At 39.9% G+C, this 23717-nt stretch overlaps 1 protein-coding gene across 2 annotated transcripts in view; it reads left to right on the plus strand.

Moving 5' to 3' along the window:
- The window catches only part of upf1 (UPF1 RNA helicase and ATPase), a 27121-nt gene continuing 3404 nt past the window's right edge, over positions 1-23717 (plus strand). The window contains exons 1-23 of one of the 2 annotated variants that reach the window (XM_057841498.1): positions 1-445; positions 794-936; positions 1218-1307; positions 5345-5512; positions 9742-9922; positions 9991-10152; positions 10240-10324; positions 10616-10714; positions 12609-12717; positions 13974-14133; positions 15297-15415; positions 15522-15686; positions 17291-17405; positions 17534-17677; positions 18368-18581; positions 18682-18799; positions 18939-19095; positions 19220-19362; positions 19473-19647; positions 19735-19816; positions 20321-20482; positions 20765-20982; positions 23522-23644. In XM_057841498.1, coding sequence (XP_057697481.1) covers positions 275-445; positions 794-936; positions 1218-1307; positions 5345-5512; positions 9742-9922; positions 9991-10152; positions 10240-10324; positions 10616-10714; positions 12609-12717; positions 13974-14133; positions 15297-15415; positions 15522-15686; positions 17291-17405; positions 17534-17677; positions 18368-18581; positions 18682-18799; positions 18939-19095; positions 19220-19362; positions 19473-19647; positions 19735-19816; positions 20321-20482; positions 20765-20982; positions 23522-23641 — 3300 coding nt within the window. In that variant the 5' untranslated portion in view covers positions 1-274 and the 3' untranslated portion in view covers positions 23642-23644. Of the gene's footprint in view, positions 446-793; positions 937-1217; positions 1308-5344; positions 5513-9741; positions 9923-9990; positions 10153-10239; positions 10325-10615; positions 10715-12608; positions 12718-13973; positions 14134-15296; positions 15416-15521; positions 15687-17290; positions 17406-17533; positions 17678-18367; positions 18582-18681; positions 18800-18938; positions 19096-19219; positions 19363-19472; positions 19648-19734; positions 19817-20317; positions 20483-20764; positions 20983-23521; positions 23645-23717 lie in introns of both variants that reach the window. The other variant, XM_057841497.1, reaches the window with a different exon arrangement.

The raw sequence follows: 23717 nt of genomic DNA on the forward strand, positions 1-23717 counted from the left end.
TGAGTGAGAGCTCTTCTTTCGCACGCCTCTCTCTGCTGCTCACTGTAAACGTAAGGGACGTCACACGTCGAGCGCCGCACACACATCCGTCGCTATTGGACCTTTCCGAAGGCATCGAGGTTCTGTTCGGTACCATTTTACCTCCGTGTTTATCGCTAGACTTTTCGAGTGGAGTTCACGTCCACGTAGCGACGAACGCATAATACGGTTCGGACTCGAAAACTATTTTGGACGAACACCGGAAAACACTTGAGTGAATCGAAGTTGAGTCGAAATGAGTGTGGAGGCGTACGGGCCAAGCTCCCAGACCCTCACCTTTTTGGACACCGAGGAAGCGGAGTTGCTAGGAGCGGACACCCAGGGCTCCGAGTACGACTTCACCGACTTCACCCTCCCAAGCCAGACACAGACCCAGGGACAGACCCAGAGCCAACTAGACAGCCAGGTGTGTATCTCTCTTGTTCGCTTGGAAGAAACGACAACGCGCGGTTCACTGACGTTAGCTTAAGCTAGCTCGCCAGCTAGTTAGCGGCTAAAGCTTTAGCTGCCACTGTAAGCTTTTTGCTAAAGCCATCCTTCCGTCAACCTCCAAAGTATTGATGTGTGCCTCCGTTTGTTGACATAATTGTACAGAGAAAACCCAGCATATATGTGTACTAAAAGGCTTTTTTGGAAAAATCGCGCCTTTACAATATGGCGATCAGAAAGAAACTTTGTTCGTGCGTCTTTTCCGCAATGTGATTCTTCGCTGTTAGCGAAACACGTTCGCGCTAAAGCTGGAGTTTCGCCGCAGGTGAACGGTCCCGATGAAGGTCTCCACAACGGCGGAGTGGAAGATTCTGTGGCCAAAGCCAGTCAGCTGTTGGCAGAACTCAATTTTGAGGAGGACGAAGAAGATGCCTATTACACTAAGGACCTTCCAGTACACGCTTGCAGGTACTCTTGACAGCAAAGCATTGAAAAGCACTGTCCTTGTTGGTATATACTGCATTTAAAGCACATTCAAAACTAAAACATTTCCTTCCTTTGGGTCCCCAGAAAAATATAGTAATCCAATGTATAAATAACACATGCAAATGTAATATCAGGCTTCATGTTTCTTTGATAGTACTGCAAATGTACAATTTGCATTTTTTTGCCTTAATTGAGTCCATTCATACTATAGTTTGACTGCATGTAATAAAAGCCAAATGATGGTTAAAACTTTTGTTTTTCAGCTATTGTGGTATTCATGATCCAGCTTGTGTGGTGTATTGCAACACTAGCAAGAAGTGGTTCTGCAATGGACGTGGAAATACATCTGGCAGGTGTGTGGCCATCCTATTTGCCGCTTAGCTTAAATGACAGACACAATCTGCTGGGAAACCTCTGGTTACATTTTATGTCTAAGAAAATGTTTTTCCAGGTGAAAGTAACTTTCAGAGAAAGACCACAGCCACATTAAACATTACTAAGACACTTACGAGCAGGCAAATGATGAACATGTAGTAACTGTACTGGAATTATAGAAAGTTTAACGTTTTAAGATAAAATTGCTCACCCTTTAAATGCGCATGACATACGGGTACAATTTAAGGTGGTGACGAGAGAACTTGTTTGCCTTGCATTAATTTTAATGCTGATGCAAATGTAAAATAGGTTGAATGTAGGATCTTAAACGTTAGAACTGGTACAGCATAAAGGACGTATGACTGTGGTGTGCCGCCTCTGCACACCAGAGCCGCACGCAACCCCCCCCCCCCCCTTCCTGTTTTTTTAAATTTTTTATATTGACAGTCTGTATAGCCCTGTCATTCCATTTTCTTGCATTGGACTTATTATGATGCCCAAACAAAACTCATTGCAGGACTGCTTACCTTGAGTGAAGCAGAAACTGGGTATTTTAGCACCCCCCCCCAAATACATACACACACACACGCACTCACAGACTTAAAGAGCATATGACACCAGAAAAAAAGTCTTAAATGGCATTATTATGTGAATTAGAATCATATTTTGAGACGATTCGACTATATACAACAATTTAGCAAAGCGCAGATGACGAGAAATTAGTCTTTTAATCTGCCGGTTAGCCACGCCTACCATTATAGGGCTTTAGCGTCCCCAGCAGGTGGATGACGTCAGCGGTAGACTGGGCTCATCGGTTTTACTATTCAGCCCATTGAGGGGGAATTGTTCAGAACGAGGAAAACGTGACGAAGAGAGCCGCAAAATGTCATTGTTTCAGTCTCTCTACTCCAATATTTTTACAGGATATTCTTTTTATCCAAGTATTTTTCCCCAATAGCTATATAAATGGCTTGAGAAGGACCAGTCAGCCCGTCGAGGGGGAACTATTCACAACGAGGAAAACGTGACGAAGAGAGCGGCAAAATGTCATTGTTTCTGTCTCTTTACCTCCATATTTTTACAGGATATTCTTTTTATCCAAGTATTTTCCCCAATTGCTAAATAAATGGCATGGTCATCACAAATAACAATCTTGTGCTAAATGGAATATGAAATAATAAAAATCCATTTATTCAAGACGACATGGCAAAATTACTCCATAATGGTCAAAACTATCGACTTTACCTTTACTGTCGCACCTCCCGAACGATATTTTATGACACCTAAATCGGACATATGCCATTTCCCTTCCCCGGCTTCGGAGAATGTAAACAAACCAGAAGGAGTGACAGCTAGCCGACATGCTAACCCGAACCGATGGATGTTTCAAAGTCTTCGAAGTGGAAAATCACACGTAACTAGCCTGGATTATTTGACATGACGACCCGGTTGTCGATTGTCTTCGCGGATCGGCAAACCGCCCGGCGGAGAGCAATTTACAGTTCGTTCCCGGGAGGAGGGTGGCTGGAGTTGTTGTGCAGCTAACGGAGCTTTTTACATCCCTATCAATGATCAAACGTAAGTAGTCCTTTGTTTAAAGGAATTTTGTAGTGTTTACTTTGTAATCACTGTATTCGTATTTGACATAATACAAAACAAGATGTTTACTCACTTCCTCGTAAGTCCAATGGTCCCACAGTAAATATCCACGGTGAATGGGAACCTTTTGAAACTCCAAAAAGGCGCATACGCCTCTCCCGCACACAGAATGATTTTTCTGCAGCCGTTTGGCTGGCGTGATGCGAAAAATAAACGTATTAATCCGCAAAATCAGCTGAATCCTTCGTCCTCATACACAACAGTACACTGTATAGTGAAGATGAAGGGGACGTCTTCTACCGTACACGGCACAGCGCCCTCCTCCTCAATGCAAGACCGAAGCCGGAAGTCACTCATTTTCATGGCGCGGGATTCAAAAAACTAAATAAATATAGTGATCGCTTCCACACACATCCAAGCGGTCCATATCATTCAGGGGCATAAAATACCGCGTGTATTATGAAATAAACATGCTTTTTCGTGTCACAGGCACTTTAAGTACACATCGAGATTGTACTGCACCATCACTAGTAAATGACAATTTCATCACCCAGTTGCTGAATTGCACTTTACAATCGATGTAGTACTGTGGTGCTTTAAATTTTCCTAATGTGTTATCGTCGCGCTTTGCCATCACCCGAAGATCTTTTTGGTGCCTTCACAAAAATGCTAAGAAAAATCAAACATCCAAGTGATTAATCTCTATAACTTAACTGTAGAGCTGTCCCGACTAGTCGACATAGTCGACGTCATCGATGACGTAAATCCGTCGACGGTTAATGAAGGGTTAAAAAAATATATGCACGGAAAGTTCAGAATGTCGGATGCTCTGTATGCAAGCGGGGAAAGCGGCACAAAGCCAAAAAACCGCACCAGAGTGTCCAAAACATTATTTCAAAGAAACAAAGGAGCGTACACTCTTCCGTCCTGTCTCTTCAATGCCAAGCTTGGCTAAACGTCGGCCGTGAATAAACACCTCAAGCGCCGTAACCCAGTTTGTAATTTTGTTTTTGTGTTTTTTCATTTTTTGTACACCAGAGGGTGCTGTCGCCTTACTAAATAATAATGTTTCATTGACAATGGGCCTGTAAGCGCTATTAGTATTGTTCTTAATGCTAACTGAAAGGTTTATTTCATGTTATGGTTTATTTTATAGTATAGAAAATTATATAAGGTGAAAAGGTCATAAATATATACAGTATATACAGTGATTGCACTTAAGGGAGAGATTGTCAATGATAAGGTAATAAATTAAGGTAAAGGCAATTCATATAGGCAATTCATTGATATATAAATAAGGTTTAAAAGGAAAAAGGTGAAAAGTTTTCGTTAATTTCTAATTGTGTTGTTTTATTTGTGTGCACCGTAGCTTTTACAGTGTGATTACATCAAGGATGGAATAAAAGTTGTAAACCATCAGTTTAAGAGACCATCTTTTCAATCAGGATGCTACACTAGTTAATTCTATCAGCATTTCAACTCATTGTTTATTTGTGATTTATTATTGTTATTTACGTGTTTATTTGTACTTTAATAAATAATTTAAGTGTTCCAATATGTTTTTTGTGAATTGATAAGCGTCAACAAAAATTTCATTGCTAAATTAGAAAACAAAACAAAACAAATTTTTTTTTTAATTATTAGATTAGTCGACTAATCGTAAAAATAGTCGGCTGACTAATCGGGAGAAAATTAGTCGTTTGGGACAGCCGTACTTAACTGTTTAACAAGTTGACTTCCTGAAAACTCAATTTGTTTGCAGTTGGAAATGTTTGAACTAGTGCTGTCAATTAACGTGTTAATAACAGATTATTATGATTATATATATATTTCTTTAAGGTATACATATATATAGAAATGAAAATCAAATAAAGATATATAAAATAAAATGCCAGTGTTATGGATTGTACCAAAAAATAAAATCAGAAACTCCACGCAGGACGTATGCTTTTTGAGCGGACATGCTTTTATTTTGAGTTATTGGGGGGTAATGGATGTTCAATTCATCTTTACAAATGTAAAGATGCCCATCTATTGTTTCTAATGACGCTTTAATTTGAATTATGTAAGGTAAGCACATCAGTCAGCTCCTGTGCTATCAGGTGTACATTTAAAGCCTCAAATATATAAAATAATTATTACATTAAAATAAATGAAAATGCGATTAATCGCGAGTTAACAATGGACTGCATGCAATTGATCTTTTAATCGCTTGACGGCACTATTAAAATTTGATAAAATAATGGAACAGAAATTGGGGAATTTTTTTTTTTTTTTAAAAAAAGAGTTAACTATGCAGTTGCCATTAAAAAAAATTTAATTGGCTGATAGTACTAGTCCAAACCCAAACGTTCCACTGCATGACAGCAAACAAGAAATTCAAAATTATTAACCATTGTCAACTCCTTATTTGTAGCCACATTGTAAACCATCTGGTGCGAGCCAAATGCAAAGAGGTGACCCTTCACAAAGATGGCCCATTGGGAGAGACTGTACTGGAATGTTACAATTGTGGATGTCGCAACGTTTTCCTCTTGGGTTTCATCCCCGCCAAGGCTGATTCTGTTGTGGTGCTGCTCTGTAGGTAAGTGACGTTGGCTGACTTATACCGAAACACAGTGACCTATAGATCTTCTCTCTCTTAACACCAGATTTGTTTCGATTTTGTCCTCATGCTTAGTTAACTGATTGTGTACGATTCATATATAAATAGATATACAGATAAAACTTTAGCCTGCAATGTTTCGTTTACTCTTTTGCTCTTCATTTTATAATCATTCCTCATGGCGGTATTGGACTAATAACCACACTAGGAGTGGAAACCTCAGGGCACCTCACGATACTATACGGTTCGCGATACAAGGCTCACGATAACGATTATCTCACGATATCACGATACAGCGATTATCGATATACTGTTCAGAAATTTGATACATGATTTTCTACGATACAACTGTTGAAACGAAGAAAAAAAAAATTCAAAATAGAAAAATACTGTTTAAGTCATTTATTAAACAGTGACACCTTTTCTGTGCAACATTGCTTTAAAATATAAATCTACTGCAAATTGTGTACCTGCACTTATAGAGGAAACAAACCACAACCTTTGGTATCTCTTGGAGGGATCATGATGAATAGCACCCTTAATTTCATTCAAGTTTTAAATCTTAAAAACATTAAAAAAAAAAAATAAAATAACAGTGCTGTAGGTCTCAGTCAGCAGCTGAGTTTGGAGTGGGGCAATGATAAAATTAGTGGGTCTTCATATATGACCTTTGTTGCCAAAAGCATTGGTTTGAGCACTTCCACCATCTGAGATTAGAAATGCAATAATTACCTACTTTTAATATGTAGGCTACATTATTATGCACATCACCTTATATATATTGGAAGCTATTCAAATCATTTTAAAATGGCAGTAATAACAGTTTGTGTAGTAAACTAGATGGAAAATGGTTCTCAAATAATATCAAATCTGTAAATTCATTTAGGCTTGTTCGATATTCATTTTCATCCAGTTTAGGTTCCTGGTTTATTTTATATCATTCAACACCAAATGTCATAAAAATAATACATGTAAATTAAAAAATCAATTACATTGCAAAACTTTCATACCTCAAGTGATGAAAGCGAAGCAGGGAAGAAATCCGGTGTCGACTTTGTCACCAGCTGCCAGTGAACCTTATTTTTTTGAGACAATTCTTGCATACAGCAAAGTCCTTGTTCACCTTACTTCCTTTCTTGTTGGTGTAAAATCTAGTGTGTCCACATGTGTGATTTGTAGCAACATTTTTCTCACTTTTTCCTCCACCGTTCTCACAAAGCTTTATTATTTTTTTCAACCCACTTGGAGCTTCCTCTTCTTCTCTAGACGACTTGTGCGCACTTTACCTTCACCGCCACTCTTGAGTGCCCCTAGTGGACCGCCAAGGAATTGCTTAACAAACATTGAGCAGTTTACAGCATCCATACTCCATTGTATGGCCAATATGTCAAATAAAAGTATCAATACTTGGCGGGAGCATATCGATTACCAATCAGGTTGCAAAACATTGCGATATATCGCTATATCAAGATATTGTCACACTCTTAAACCACACTAAAAACAATTTTTAGAGATGAGTTGGATAATTGACCTTTCGCAAACTCAATCTCTTAAACAGCCATCGATTAATCATACGTCCTAAAGACAATAGCAAACACTTGGATGCCCCATTGCCTAACTGATTTACTTGGTGGTTTTGAGATCGCCATCCACCATAAAACTTTATGGAAGAAGACGAAACGTCTCAACAAGCTGCAGACATCCAAAATGGTGAAGTGATTCACCTATGGAATATTCAAATTTGATATGAGGTACCCCTGGAGTATCAGTATGAATTTGGTTCTTTCCCTTCCCAAAGACCAAAAAACTACTGGATTCCAATGGATTAAGAAGTCGGAACGTAGGGGGTCACTCCCAGCTAAATGTCTCTAAAACACAAAAACATAAATGCGAATTTTCTTGAGGTAAGCGCCACACTGCTATCTAGGGGGGGCGGAGCTATTGCGAACGGCCAATTGAAATGGACTTGTGAAACTTACGTCTGGTTGATAAAGAAACTATTAAATAAAAATATAAGTAAAATAATAAAATAAAACTAAGTTGTATACCTGGCCCTCTATTATATACAGTGGTATGTAAAGGTTTGGGCACCTCTGATAATTGTTACGATTTTTCTTTGTCAAACACTGATTGTAACAAAAACTTGAGGTAAATATATCATACAGCAGATAAACACAGCAATATTTGAGAAGTGACATGATAGAGTTTACAGGATAAACAGAAAGTGCATAATAATTATTTAAACAAAAATAGGCTGGTGCATAAATTTAGGCACACCTACAGAAATACATGATCAATATTTAGGAGAGCGTCCTTTTGCAGAAATAACAGCCTCGAAACGCTTTCTGTAGCTTCCTTCGAGGGTCTGGATTCGGTTTAAAGGTATTTTTGACCACTCTTCTTTACAAAACATCTCTAGCTCAGTCAGGTTTGATGATTGCCGAGCATGGACATCCAGCTTCAAATCAGACCATGGATTTTTAATAATATTCAGGTCTGTGGACTGATAGGACCCTCAAGTTCTTCTTGCATGAATGCCTCGGTCGATTTGGAGCAGTGTTTAGGGTCATTGTCTTGTTGAAATATTCAGCCCCTGCGCAACTTACACTTTGTCACTGACTCTGGAACATCATTTGCAAGAATCTGTTGGTATTGACTGGAATCAATGCAACCTTAATTTTTAACAAGATTGCCAGTGCCTGCGCACACAGCCCCATAATATGATGGAACCACAACAAATTTTACTGTGGGTAGCAAGTGTGTGTCTTGGAACGCTGTGTTCTTCAAACGCCATGCATACTGCCTCTTGTTATGCCAAAATAACTCAATTTTTGTTTCATCAGTCCAAAGAACCTTATACCAAAGTGAGGCTGTCTTATTCAAATATTCTTTGGCATACCTCAAGGGACTCTGTTAGTGGCATGTGCGACAAAAGGCTCATCCATATTACTCTCCTATACAGCATCTCCTTGTGTAAACAACGCTGAATAGTTGATTGATGCACAGTGACAACATCTGCAGCAAAATCACCTTGTAGGTCTTTGGAGCTGGTCTGTAGGTTCAATTTGACTCCTCACACCATTCTTCGCCTCTGCTTATTCGAAATTTTACTTGGTCTGCCACTCAGGACCTTCACTTGAACTGTGCCTGTGGTCTTCCATTTTCTTATTATGTTCCCCACAGTGGAAACTGACTGCAGAAACTTCTGCGACAGCTTTTTGTATCCTTCCCTAAATTTTACTGTTTTCTTTCAGATCATTTGACAGTTTTGAGGCTCACTTGTTTCCACTCGTCAGAGATGATGCAAAGAGGAAAACAATTTGCAATTTGTCACCTTAAATACCCTTTCTCATGATTGGCTTTACCTTTGTACAGTATGTAGGTAGACGTCAGTGAGCTTGCCTAACAAATTTTGAGTTCCAAAAATTACAGTGGTACCTATACATTCGAATTTAATTCGTTCAAGGACCTTGTTGGTAAATCGAAATGGTCGTGTGTTGAGTGGGATTTTCCCATAAGAATGCATTACAATTCGATTAATTCGTTCCACAACCCAAAAAGACATATTCCGGCCGTATTGTCTGGCCAGTTCACTGATGCGCACACCACACTCATATTTTTCTATCATTTCCTCCTTATTTCAAAAGCGATACCTTTTTCCTTTTTTACCACCGGCACTAACCTTCTTGGGACTCATGTTGATTTCTCGCGAAAGAAAATCCGCCGCGCTACCGTCTTGCGAGAAAACAATGAAATTGTGACCCTGTCATAAATTGTCGAATTTTGAGCATTTCGTCATATGTCGGGACAAATGAGAAGTCAAATTTTACATTGGATGCCAATGCGTTCATATGTTGAGGTAACGCTGTACTAAAAATGTTCTTTCTCATCAATAAAAACACAACGGTGCCCAAATTTATGCACTGACCTATTTTTGTTAATTATAATGCACCTTCTGTTTATCCTATAAGCTCCATGTCACTTATCAAATATTACTGCGTTCGTTTGCCATATGATAAATTTACTTGAAATTTTTATTCCAATCAATCAGTGATTTACAAAGGAACATCCTAAAGTTATCAGGGGTGCACAAACCTTTGCATACCACTGTAATACAACCCTTATATGATTTCAGGCTTCTGGTCAAAAGTGGGGAAGCCTCAAGTTTCCTGTAGTCCAGTTTGCCTGAAAATTAAATATTTTCACAGACAGCCTTGTGCCAGCCAGAGTAGCCTGAAAGACATCAACTGGGATAGCTCCCAGTGGCAGCCGCTGATTCAGGACCGCTGTTTTCTTTCATGGCTGGTTAAGATTCCATCGGAGCAGGAGCAGCTGCGTGCCCGACAGATCACTGCACAGCAAATCAACAAGCTGGAAGAACTCTGGAAGGTAGCCATTGGCTACTTATTTGGAAGGTACTCTTTATTGAGTGACAGAAAACATTGCCTTTGTTCTAGGACAACCCCACTGCCACCTTGGAGGACTTGGAGAAGCCAGGTGTAGATGAGGAGCCGCAACATGTGTTGCTGCGCTACGAGGATGCCTACCAGTACCAAAACATTTTTGGTCCTTTGGTTAAACTTGAGGCTGATTATGACAAGAAGCTCAAAGAGTCTCAGGTATTAGTTCTGTGACTCAAATGATCTTATACATACATTGGATTAGGTCATTCATTATCTTTTGTTTTTCATGTTTTCCTTATGCAGACTCAAGATAATATAACAGTAAGGTGGGACTTGGGACTGAATAAGAAGCGGATTGCATATTTCACTCTGCCGAAGACAGATTCAGGTGGTAATCTGCGAGATTCACTTCCTTCCAGTCATGCAGAAAGACCCTCATATCTCCTCCCCGTGACTGCGCAAACTCTGTCCAACTGTCATCATTTAGTAGAATACATGCATGCATGCATGCGTGATTTGATTCTTGACTGGTTTTAGTCAAGTTTAGTGTCTTTATTTTTTGCAAATTGTTATTCAATTTATTAGCAAACCCCACCCACCCCACCACTTTTTCATTTTTTAAAAAAAAATTGGCGAATCACTCTAAAACAACGTTTCTTTTTTCCTTTGCCAATATTAGATATGCGCTTAATGCAAGGTGATGAGATCTGCCTGCGGTACAAAGGAGACCTCGCACCTCTATGGAAAGGGATCGGCCATGTCATCAAGGTTCCAGACAGTATCCTTTTTGCAATTGGCAAGTTTAGTTGTTTATTCAGCCCTTTACTTCAGAAGAGGTAACCTTTATCCAGCTCAGGAGAAATTGATGTATTTTCACAAAACATTTTTGAACACATATTAAGGCTGTTATGTTTTTTTTTTTTAACCTGAAACATTGCCAATTAATGTCAAATTGTACATTTTTGTTCTGTGGTTGGTCTAGTACCATAACCTACTGCTTTCCCTATGGCTCTGTACAGACGACTAATTGTTACCCCCTAGTAAGCCTGTCGCAATATGCAATAATTCCATTTATCGCGCAATATATAAAAATGAAGGCGGTAATTTTTCCGCTGCGATTTATCGCCTCGCGTGCACGTGCGTGTGCGCGTGCGGCAGACGTGCTGTTAAAAGTTCGGATTCCTCGTTACCAACTGCGCAAAATGCATCTTTGTTCCAAGTCCTGCAAAAACTAGCGCCGGAGCCAATCTTTCCCATTATATCCTGTTGTTCAACGTATACCGGCCGCATCAGTGCTCCGGAGTGACTGTGGACCATCTACAGCGCGCCGGTGTCGTTGACGTGTGGGCGCTCCCGTCAGGAGTGACATTTCACGCGGGTGGCTGTTTTTCGGCACAACGCCGGATATTTACAACGAAGTCCGCCAAAACATTGTTACCGACTAGGCTGCTACGAACAACCTCGCTTTGACAATAAACAGCTGAATAAAATTAAGAGCGCTGTGTCATATGCTGGTGTTATGTAATAATGAGCAGACCTGACTTCAGCGGCGCTTGTTAACTTTTTTAATGCGCGCACTCACTAGATATCATGAAATGGCACACTAGATGTGCTATGTCCCATGCCATTGGCTACGTGAGCACAGAGTGATTATGGGTTACGTAGTCCATATACCACATCGATGAATTCTAAACTGTCATGACTGAATGGAAGTTAAGAAGGCCAAATCATTCCATACCAGTGACTACAGATAATGTTGCAAATATTGTTAATTCACTAGGTGACACAGATGGATTCGGACCACAAATAGGATGTCTTGCTCATGTAGTAAACCTAGCTGCTAAGAAAGCTGTAGCAATCAACAGTGTGCCTTGCCTCACTTTACAAACAGTAAAGATTGTTCTCAGCACTTTTGTACAAACATTTTTCAGATCAGTAAGAAGTAAGCACATACAGTAAATATTATGCACTAAAATGCATGTTTATATGATGGCAATTTAATTTTTGCTCGCCAGCAAAAAAAAAAAAAAAAATATATATATATATATATATATATATATAATTTGGTTTTTTTTTGTTTGTTTTTTACAGAGCATTAAATGTATTGAATCTGATCGAAAATCGTGACCATCATATCAAAAATCGTACCGAACCGTGACTTAACTGTATCGTTGCATCCCTATGGAACACCATTGCAGAAGCTATGACATGGAAAAGTTTTCATTTGCCTAAATGCTTAAGTTATTAAGTGCATTTTTTTTTTTTCTCTCTTTTTTTTAAAACACATTTTATTTATTCTGTGGTGCTGTGCGGTATCAATATTGTTGTTTTTTTTTTTACTTAAGAGGCATGGTCTATTGTTTTTAGTTGTGATTTCTTAAAAAGTATTTTTGAATTTATCTATTAATGTATACTGTATTCTCACTGTGTTATTGTAAATTGGTTTAAAATAAAATTGGGGGCGCAATAATATCGCATATCGCAATAATTTATGAGAATAATTATCGCACACTAATATTTGTTATCGCGACAGGCCTACCCCCTAGTGGCGTAATTGTGATCTTATAGCCAACTTTTTTCTTCACCTTGCCTATTTGCTGTAAATGACAAACATTATATTTTCAGACATTTATCAAAAAGATCTAGAGTTCCTTAACAGCTTCGTTTCACAGACTATGGTGATGAAATTGCTATTGAACTGCGGAGCAGTGTTGGAGCCCCTGTGGAAATTCCCCATAACTTCCAGGTGGATTTTGTTTGGAAGGCTACTTCCTTTGACAGGTAGGCTAGCCCCATTTTGGGGAAAAAAATGGTTCTGTGGGTCTGCTCCTCTTTAGTAACATCTGCTGACCATTGAAATTACTTTGCATGATGTTGCAGCGTTTTTTAATATGTAATTTGTGTACAGTGAAGACATTTTGAATACATTAGATTGGACCTGTTGTAAGGTTTTCTAGGCCACTTTATTTCTAGCTTTTATAGCGATAAATGATAGTATTTTTGATTGGTGTGCATGGCTGTCACCCCAGGAGTAAGCCTCTTCTGAAGACGGTACACAAGAAAGCCCGCCCATCTCATCAGACCACAGGACATGGTTCCAGTAATCTATGTGCTTTGTTGACATGTCTTCAGCAAACTGTTTACGGGCTTTCTTGTGTACCGTCTTCAGAAGAGGCTTCCTCCTGGGGTGACAGCCATGCACACCAATTTCATGTAGAGTGCGGCGTATGGTCTAAGCACTAACAGGCTGACCCCCCATCTCTTCAATCTCTGCAGCAATGCTGACAGCACTCCTGTAATGAATCACATGACATTTGGGAGGGAAAATGACTAGCAGTACTCAATTTGGACATTTAGGGATGTTCGTAGTTTCTAAGGGGTGTACTCACTTTTGTTGCCTGGGGTTTAGATACTAATTACTCTATTTGGAGTTATTTTGAGGGGAAAATAAATTAACTCTTATTATATACTGTTAGCTGGACACAGACTACTTTTCATAGTGTCAAAGTATCATTTTGTCAGTGTTGTTCCATGAAAAGATATACTTAAATATCTGCAGAAAAGGGAGGGGTGTACTCTATTTTGTGATACTGTAAATAGTATTTGTATTAGCAATACTAGCCCTATTGTCACTTAGACCAGATGGCTATCAAAATATATACTCTTGTATAGTATTCCAAATCGCAGATATTTTCTTTTCTTTGTAATTTATTGTCAACACTCTGCAGGTCAAATGTAACATTTCGTTTGGTATACACTTGTAGACACCAGAATGGCAAATGGTCTATCTAGCTACCTATTAGGCTGAACATTTATTAAAAAACAAATAAATTGACCCTTAAACTATGCAGTCAGATCATCAGAAAAAAATACAGGATTCAAAATGTTTTTGACTAACTTGAGTGACTGAAAAAATGTATGTTCCCTTTTGAAGGATAACCCCATACCAGCTGAGACTTGCAGTTTCCCCTTCTTAACAGATGGTTGACATTCGTGCCAAGCAACGATGCTAACCATTAGTGCATGTCCTTCTACAGAATGCAGAGTGCTCTGAAGACCTTTGCTGTGGATGAAACATCTGTATCAGGCTACATTTACCACAAGCTTCTTGGTCACGAAGTGGAAGATGTTACCATGAAGTGTCAGCTGCCCAAGCGTTTCACTGCTCAGGGGCTACCTGATCTCAATCACTCACAGGTTAGACTTTTTGTGACGAAAGTGTCATGTGTTGTTCTTCATTGCTTTTTTTGTTTACGTTCATTGCACATTTTGATCAAAATATCAAATTTTAACTTAAAACCTGTTCAGAAAGCTTGTTTGGCTTAAAAATGTGTTTTTTATTTTTTTTATTCTTGTTTTACATGCATGAGGAAAATGATCAGTAATGTGCAATTTAGTCTCAACCCTTTGAGCTCTAGGCCTATTTCGTCCATGCCTTTGATGTTGCCTTTATATTTCAAAATTTGATTGATTGATTGATTGTTTACAATAGCCTATTTTGGTCCCTTTTTTTCAGGACACCGTAACCTTCATGTCCGAACTGTTGTTTTCTTTACTGACCAATTATATCAACATTTTGGGCCCATAGAGACAAAAAAAATCCTAAAATCGTTTGTCAACATTTGTAATTTTGATGTCCTGTTGACAACCAAACATGCTCAATGAGCTGTTTTGAAGCTTGATAATATTAATTCAACTTGTACATATGAAGTTCAGCAGGTAAGGTTAGAGGCTTGTTTCGCCTTTATACATTTTATGATTAAAACAGGTTATATTATCCTCTTCATCAATTTGTAGAGAGTAAAAGGCAGCTCAGGAATCATCTCAAATAAACTCGATTGCGCACCATTCCCATTTGCTATCCTTGATCCTTCTTCTCCTCTTCATAACACACACCCTCACCCTTCCAGTGTGACGTCAGAGTGGAATCATTGGATCTGTAGTTCTACACTGTGCTTTCCAATTGGAAAAAGTAAAAGAAACAATGAAAATATACACATAAACACATGGTTCATGCAGTGTTTATATGCTTATTTATGTGAGCAATAAAACTCAAACGGCATTCTCCTGTTTTACTTGGTGTATGGACTTGAAGTAAAAACGAGGGTGATGCTTCACTAATGCCCTTTCGAATGAGGTTTACAGAGAGCGCGTGGATGACGTCATCACCAAGTTACGTGGGGACACAGGACGTGTCCGCCAAACGCACAGGGTTTAAAAAACAAAAACAAAACCCCCCACACAATCTAAAAAAAAAAAAGACTCGTTATAAATTTGTGATCCACCTCTAGTTGCAGGTTTTGTTTGGAAAATTGCTTTGGGATATGCCCCCTTTAGCCCCCTTTTTACTGTTTGTGTAGGTGTATGCTGTGAAGACAGTGCTGCAGAGGCCTCTGAGTCTGATCCAGGGTCCTCCTGGTACTGGCAAGACTGTCACCTCTGCCACTATTGTCTATCACCTGTCACGTCAGGGCAACGGGTATCAACCTTTTTGAATTGTTTCTTATATCAGTTTGGAATTCCGTAATTCATGTTCGTCACTATTAACTGTCTGTTACGTGCTCCCTCTCTCTGTATTTTCTTAGACCAGTTCTGGTGTGCGCTCCCAGCAACATTGCAGTGGACCAGTTGACCGAGAAGATTGACAAGACTGGGCTTAAGGTGGTCAGGCTTTGTGCCAAGAGCCGTGAAGCTATTGAGTCACCAGTGTCTTTCCTGGCATTGCATAACCAGATCAGCAATATGGACAGGTCAGGCAAATGGAAGGGTTTTTGTTTCACATGTGACCCCAATGTGCACCTACCCTTAGTTTGTCATGTTGCAGACACCATCACGTTGGAGTATTTAATGTTGGCACTACCACATGATACACTTCATAGATATAGTATAGCCAGCATTTTAACGTAGAGTTTGGGGGAAATAGCCATTGTCAGTCACTATCGTAATGTTTCCTAATTTGGTTGTCAAGTCATAATTAAAATATACACTCACCGGCCACTTTATTAGGTACACCATGCTTGTAACGGGTTGGACCCCCTTTTGCCTTCAGAACTGCCTCAATTCTTCGTGGCATAGATTAAACGAGGTGCTGGAAGCATTCCTCAGAGTTTGGTCCATATTGACATGATGGCATCACACAGTTGGTGCAGATTTGTCGGCTGCACATCCATGATGCGAATCTCCCGTTCCACCACATCCCAAAGATGCTCTATTGGATTGAGATCTGGTGACTGTGGAGGCCATTCGAGTACAGTGAACTCATTATCATGTTCAAGAAACCAGTCTGAGATGATTCCAGCTTTATGACATGCCGCATTGTCCTGCTGAAAGTAGCCATCAGAAGCTGGGTACATTGTGGTCATAAAGGGATGGACATGGTCAGCAACAATACTCAGGTAGGCTGTGGCGTTCCAATGATGCTCAATTGGTACCAAGGGGCCCAAAGAGTGCCAAGAAAATATTCCCCACACCATTACACCACCACCACCAGACTGAACCGTTGATACAAGGCAGGATGGATCCATGGTTTCATGTTGTTGACGCCAAATTCTGACCCTACCATCTGAATGTCGGAGCAGAAATCGAGACTCATCAGACCAGGCAACGTTTTTCCAATCTTCTCTTGTCCAATTTCGATGAGCTTGTGCAAATTTTAGCCTCAGTTTCCTGTTCTTAGCTGAAAGGAGTGGCACCCGGCGTGGTCTTCTGCTGCTGTAGTGCATCTGCCTCAAAGTTCGACGTACTGTGCGTTCAGAGATGCTCTTCTGCCTACCTTGGTTGTAACGGGTGGTTATTTGAGTCACTGTCGCCTTTCTATCAGCTGGAACCAGTCTGGCTATTCTCCTCTGACCTCTGGCATCAACAAGGCATTTCTGCCCACAGAACTGCCGCTCACTGGATATTTTTTCTTTTTCGGACCATTCTCTGTAAACCCTAGAGATGGTTGTGCGTGAAAATCCCAGTAGATCAGCAGTTTCTGAAATACTCTGAGCAGTCCTTCTGGCACCAACAACCAGGCCACGTTCAAAGTCACCCAAATCACCTTTCTTCCCCATACTGATGCTCGGTTTGAACTGCAGGAGATTGTCTTAAACAATGTCTACATGCCTAAATGCACTGAGTTGCCGCCATGTGATTGGCTGATTAGAAATTAAGTGTTACGAGCAGTTTGACAGGTGTACCTAATGAAGTGGCCAGTGAGTGTATATTTGTATGAACAAGTTCTACGACTACCCATATCCCTAAATGCCTCATCATTCCAGAGGCATAACAAGCATACCCGAAGAGCGCGCATGCCCTGTACTGGCTAACTCTGAATTGACTGTATATCTATCTTGTGTTGTTTTAATTTTAGCATGCCAGAACTTCAGAAACTGCAGCAACTGAAGGATGAAACCGGTGAGCTGTCTTCTGCCGATGAGAAGCGCTATAGAGCATTAAAACGGACTGCTGAGAGGGAGCTGCTAATGGTAGGTTCACCCAAAATGGTTGATCTCTTGCTGTAGTTCAGCCATTGCCTTTAATTTGAAGCAGTGCACGTCGAAAGTTTGAAGTTGCCTTTGAATAGATTTTTAATTCTTCTCTTTTTGCTGTCCAGAACGCAGATGTGATTTGCTGCACCTGCGTTGGTGCAGGGGACCCTCGCCTGGCCAAGATGCAGTTTCGCTCCATTCTGATTGATGAAAGCACCCAAGCCACTGAGCCTGAGTGTATGGTGCCTGTTGTGCTCGGAGCAAAGCAGGTTAGGATCCTGAAAAAGAGTTGTTGATAATGTAAAGAATATATAGCTCAATGCCAGGATTGAGGTGACCCACTGATTTGTGGGTATCCTTGGTTCATCACAGTCCAAAAAATGTGCTGTTTGTGAGTTATGAATTGTGCACAATGAATGTTTTTATAATTTAGTAATTCTAATCTCACATAGGGGGGGCATCAACTCTTACCCTGCTTGAGATTAGTGTGTGTAGTGGTAGGGGTGTGGTCAGTGTCTTGCTCAAGTGTACATAAACTGTGGTCAACATGCAAACTATTATCTATTCAACAATCAGTGGACATTTTATCTTTGATCAACCTGCCTCTGCCAGGATGGACATTTGCATACTGCAGTACCTACAGTTTTTCTAATGGATAACATTTTTCGCTTAAAAGTAGTTTTCCAACAAAACTTTAATGATAATTACAGTACTTTGTTAATTAATCTACGTTATTGGAAACTAATTATCTAGTAATACGTTGTTTTTTTATAGTGCATTCCAAAAACTCCATCCTCAACTGGGGACCCTTTGTAAATGTTTTTAGTAAAGGAGTTGTCACAATTGTATTCATATCTTAAAAGTGAGCCTCAAATGTCTTAACTCTAAAAAAAAAATAACTAAAGTATGATGAAACTCTTAATGGACTGTTGCATTTACCACTTTATGCCCTCCTCTAGCTCATTCTAGTTGGGGACCACTGTCAGCTGGGTCCTGTGGTGATGTGCAAGAAGGCCGCCAAGGCAGGGTTATCCCAATCCCTTTTCGAGCGCTTGGTGGTTCTGGGAATACGGCCAATTCGCCTTCAGGTCCAGTACCGAATGCATCCAGCTCTCAGCGCCTTCCCGTCTAACATCTTCTATGAGGGCTCCTTGCAGAATGGCGTCACAGCAGGTTTGTCTCTGTCAAATATGCAGTGTTGTTGGAACAGCACGGAGGACAATAAGATCTACAGTGATTGATGAAAAACATGAACGTGTTCTTCTCTTCCCAGCTGACCGCATCAAGAAGGGCTTTGACTTCCAGTGGCCACAGCCAGACAAACCAATGTTCTTTTATGTGACTCAAGGCCAGGAGGAAATTGCTAGCTCTGGAACCTCCTACTTGAACAGGTAAGTCTACAATCTGTGTGACTGTTTTTCTCATTCCAAGTGATTCAGTCGGCATACTTCTACCCACATTCAGAAATTTCAACAGTCTACCCTTTTCCTGCCTCTAGTTGGAATCAGTTTATATCATTTTTCCTTTAAGGACCGAAGCTGCAAATGTAGAGAAAATCACCACTAGGCTGTTGAAGGCTGGTGCCAAACCTGACCAGATTGGGATCATCACTCCATATGAAGGGCAGCGTTCTTACCTGGTCCAATATATGCAATTCAGTGGCTCTCTGCACACTAAACTGTATCAGGTAAATCACACAGCTTAAGAGCAAATCATTTTTTTCCCCTTTTTTCTTCTTTAAATACACTGTTCCACTACAAAAGATGAGGTGAAGAAAAATTATTTTGTTTCCCTTTTTTTCCCCGTAACAGCAAGTGGAAATCGCAAGTGTGGACGCCTTCCAGGGCAGAGAGAAAGACTTCATCATCCTGTCTTGTGTTCGTGCCAACGAGCACCAGGGCATCGGCTTCTTGAATGATCCGCGTAGACTTAATGTTGCTTTGACCAGAGCCAAGTAAGGAAATACTAACCATTTTTTAAATGAATGCAAAATGCCTACTTAAACAAATGTGGTACAAAAGTAGTAATTTACATTAAAAAAATATTATCATGCTGTGTGTGAAGGTATGGAGTGATCATTGTGGGGAACCCCAAGGCTCTTTCTAAGCAGCCACTGTGGAACAACCTGCTGAACAACTACAAGGAGCAGAAGGTCCTTGTGGAGGGACCCCTCAACAACCTAAGGGAGAGTCTTATGCAGTTCAGCAAGCCACGCAAGTTGGTTAACACCATCAATCCTGTGAGTTGCTGTGAAAACGATGGCGGTGGATTTGAGAAACAGAACATTTTTGTTGACGAAATTACATCTTTTTTTTGGTTATTGTAGGGCGGACGTTTCATGAGCACTGCGATGTATGATGCTCGAGAAGCTCTTATTCCTGGCTCTGCGTATGACCGGAGCAATACTGGTGATTTTCATTTAAAAATGTTGAATATTCCACATTCATTGAGGATATTTTTTCCGTGTAGCTAATTTGATTACTAACCCTAATGACTTTTTTGGTCATTGAAAATAAAAACTGAACCCAATAAATGTCTGGGATCCACATATGTGAACTTCATAGTTTCAGGTCATGTAGGTTATGATGTAAACATTTAGTCTGGCCTACATGACCCAAAATGTGATGTCCACATATGGGGGACGGTAGGTCGCAATTATAATATATAATTTTGATTATAAATCATTTTATTTTTATAAACATTTTTCCCTGTAATATTTAACTCATTGCCTGCCATTGTCAATGCTTAGACATGACTGAATGTGAATATTCATGTTTTAATATTGATCATGGATCATTCGCTGTAAGGCTACCCAAGGCAAACTGGATTGACTGTCTAGTGCTGTCAAGTGGAAGCAAATGAGTAAAATGAGTGCCCTATTAAGTGGAGACTTTTTCTTTGTCCTCCAGTAGGTCGCCCGTCAAACATGTACTTCCAAACACACGATCAGATTGGGATGATTGGGACAGGTCCTGGTCATATGGCTGCAATGAATCTCCCAATACCCTTCAACCTGGTCATGCCCCCCATGCCGCCACCTAGCTACTTAGGCCAAACTAATGGCCCCGCCGCAGGTATAGTGCTAATAACTGATTCACAGTATTAGGTAGAAAAAATGTTTTATGTGAATTTGAGGATTCCTGTGCAAATGTTTCAACCCCATAAAATGACCCCAACACTTCTTAATGGTTGTGTGTCATTAGGGTTCAGTGTTCCAGAATTCACTATTTTTGTGTTTGATTTGGAAATAGAATATATTGTCCATATTTAGCAAGCAGCGGTATACAAAAAGTTCTTTGAAAACTATCTCATGAAGCCAAAAGTGGGAGTTCCTCTGACCTGTGTGATCTGTTCAGGCCGTGGAGCGATGAAGGGCACTAAGCCGGGGCGCGGTGGGCGTCAAAGGCCCCGTGGCTCAGCAACCCAAGGTGCTGGTCATGGACCAAACAGCCAAGCTAGCCAGGATGGGGCCTCCCAGTCTTTCTCGCAGGGGCCTCTGACTCAAGGCTACATCTCCATGAGTCAGCCTTCCCAGATGAGCCAGCCTGGTCTCTCCCAACCTGAACTGTCCCAGGTAACGTTTCACTGTCTGTGTCATGGTTGAAGCTTCTTTTAGTCAAAGGAATGTGTTTCGGCGAACAAAGTATACTTATCGTATTCCCAAAAAGTTTGGACACTATACAAATTGTGAATAAAAATGGAATGCAATAATGTGAAAGTGCCAAATTTCAATATTCAAGATAGAATAACACTGCGAAAATGTATCATTTTAAGGGACTAATGTTGATTTCAAATTTCATGGTTCAACAAATCTCCCAACAGACTAATAATTACCACTAATTAGATATATCGTCAAAATATTTTTAAAAAATTAAAAGTTTCTCAGATTGGCGGTGTCTCTCAGAAGTCATGATGGGTCGAGAATCACTAGTTCCCCCAGTCTTGCAAAGATAATGGAGCAACATCAGAAAAGTGTTTCCCGGTGAAAAATTGCAGAGTTAGATATTATCATCTACAGTGCATTTAATTATTCAAAGAATCTTGGAAAATTTCTCTGCTGGTCATGCCTGCATATGAGATTGTAAATTGGTTTGCATGAGTATGTGTGGCATGGGCAGTTTGCAAATCTAGAAAGGCATCTTCAATGCAGAAATATGTATTCAAGTTCCAGAACAGCATATGCTCTCATCCAAATCGTTTTTCTTTTAGAGATCTCTCATTTTTCAACATAATGCCAAACAACACACAGCATTAATTGCAACATCGTCACTGCATAGGAAAAGGATCTGGGAATTGAAATGGCCAGTCCAGTTCTTTCGCCTCTAGACAACATTTGAAACATCATAAATATGAATGCGTGAAAAAAGGCCAAAGACCATTGAGCCGTTAAGCCATTTACAGAGTGGCTGCCAAAATCCGATTTTTAGCCCGTGCAGATTGAAACTGGATGGCTCGTTTGTAGTCTGAACAGTAGCAAAGCTAAAAAATCTGATTAATGCAAGACTGATTGCAACCACGTATGCGAGGTAGTTTCAGATATGGACAAGATACTTCTCAGTCTGACCAGCTCAGATGGATTTTGACTATGACGTCACCCAGATGATGGATGACACCTTTGTTGCCACAGCAATCTGTCAGGAAGACTTATTTATGAACTATGAATAGCAACAGGTGGCCATTAAGAATGTTATGACCCGATCGTATATTTTTTGTCGTCCAAGTCGCCTGGTTTTAGAATCTGCCGATATAGTCCCGATCCAACACGAAGGGGGGGGGGGGGGGGGGGGGGATTATTTTTTTGTTGAACAAAGGTTCCAAACATGTTACAGTACTGTACTTTTTACAGTACTTCCTCTTCTTCAGGAGTGTTGCGGGTATATTTCTGTATCTATTGGCAATGCCATTGTATTTCTGGATTTTATATATATTTATAGGGCTGTCAAAATTATCGCGTTAACACGCGGTAATTAATTTTTAAAATTAATCACGTTAAAATATTTGACGCAATTAACGCACATGTCCCGCTCAGACAGTATTCTGCCTTTTGGTAAGTTTTACAGCAAGGTTTTTTGTGCTGTCTAACAGCGAACTCTTGTGGTCGCTTTGCGACATGGTTTATTGCTTTCTTGCCAGTTCAATATGGCTGCACGACGTCTCGGGCTGACGCCTACGTTGTAATGTTGTGCTTATATGATCCTTGGACAAGATTTGTCTGTAAGTATGGTTGTTGTAAAGAATGTACATATTATGTTAGTAAGCGAAATGTTATATTTTTTGTATGAGACGCTTTTTGTTTATGTTTAGTGAACCTGTATAGCGTGCTAAGCTAATGTTGCTAATGCAATGCTTGTGTACTTTTTTTTGTAGTTTCACTACGGTCTAAAGAGGACAGTGGTTTGAGGCCATTTTATTAATAAATCAGATGAAAAAGGAAGAAGTCTGATTATTAAGGCGTCGTTCACTAGCTGTCTAGCTTTGGAAAATGTAGACGCTTCGGAGTGAGGACAGCATAGACAGATTTAAATGACAGTAGAGTGAAATGCCCACTACGGTCCTTATGTACTGTATGTTGAATGTATATATCCATCTTGTGTCTTATCTTTCCATTCCAACAAATTATTTTACAGAATATATATATAATTTACAGAAAAATATGGCATATTTTATAGATGGTTTGAATTGCGATTGATTGCGATTAATTTTTAAGCTGTAATTAACTCGATTAAAAATTTTAATCGTTTGACAGCCCTAATTTATAGCAGAGGCTACATACTTTTTGCATTGGTTGCACTGGTGCGCCTAACTTTTTTTCTTATAGTGCACCAGCACAAAATGTAGGCATTCCACATGTTTCATTGCATGACCTTTAACGCTGTACTTTTAATTACTCTCATTCATTATCACAACATTCATATAATTGAGTACTTAAATTAACCACTTAAATGCCGAGCGAGCATGAAGCTGAAATTAAAAAAAAAAAAAAAAAAAAAAAATTTAAAACCTGATCCTTTTTAACCCAATTCCCGATCTTGATCGGCCGGCACATCACTATTAAGAATCATTACCTTATTTGTTTTTAACCAATGTTCCCTTCCCCCATTGCTACTCTACAGGACAGTTACTTGGGTGATGAGTTCAAGTCCCAAATCGACGTGGCTTTGTCCCAGGACTCGACTTATCAGGGTGAACGTGCATACCAGCATGGTGGGGTGACTGGCCTGTCACAGTACTAGAGTGTAAGTGCGCCAACATTGAAATTTAGCTTCAGCTATGAAAAGAAGACTTTGGGAATTGGAATCTTAATGGTGG

This window comes from Corythoichthys intestinalis, chromosome 7 (assembly GCF_030265065.1).
Source record: "Corythoichthys intestinalis isolate RoL2023-P3 chromosome 7, ASM3026506v1, whole genome shotgun sequence".
Classification (NCBI taxonomy): Eukaryota; Metazoa; Chordata; class Actinopteri; order Syngnathiformes; family Syngnathidae; genus Corythoichthys; species Corythoichthys intestinalis.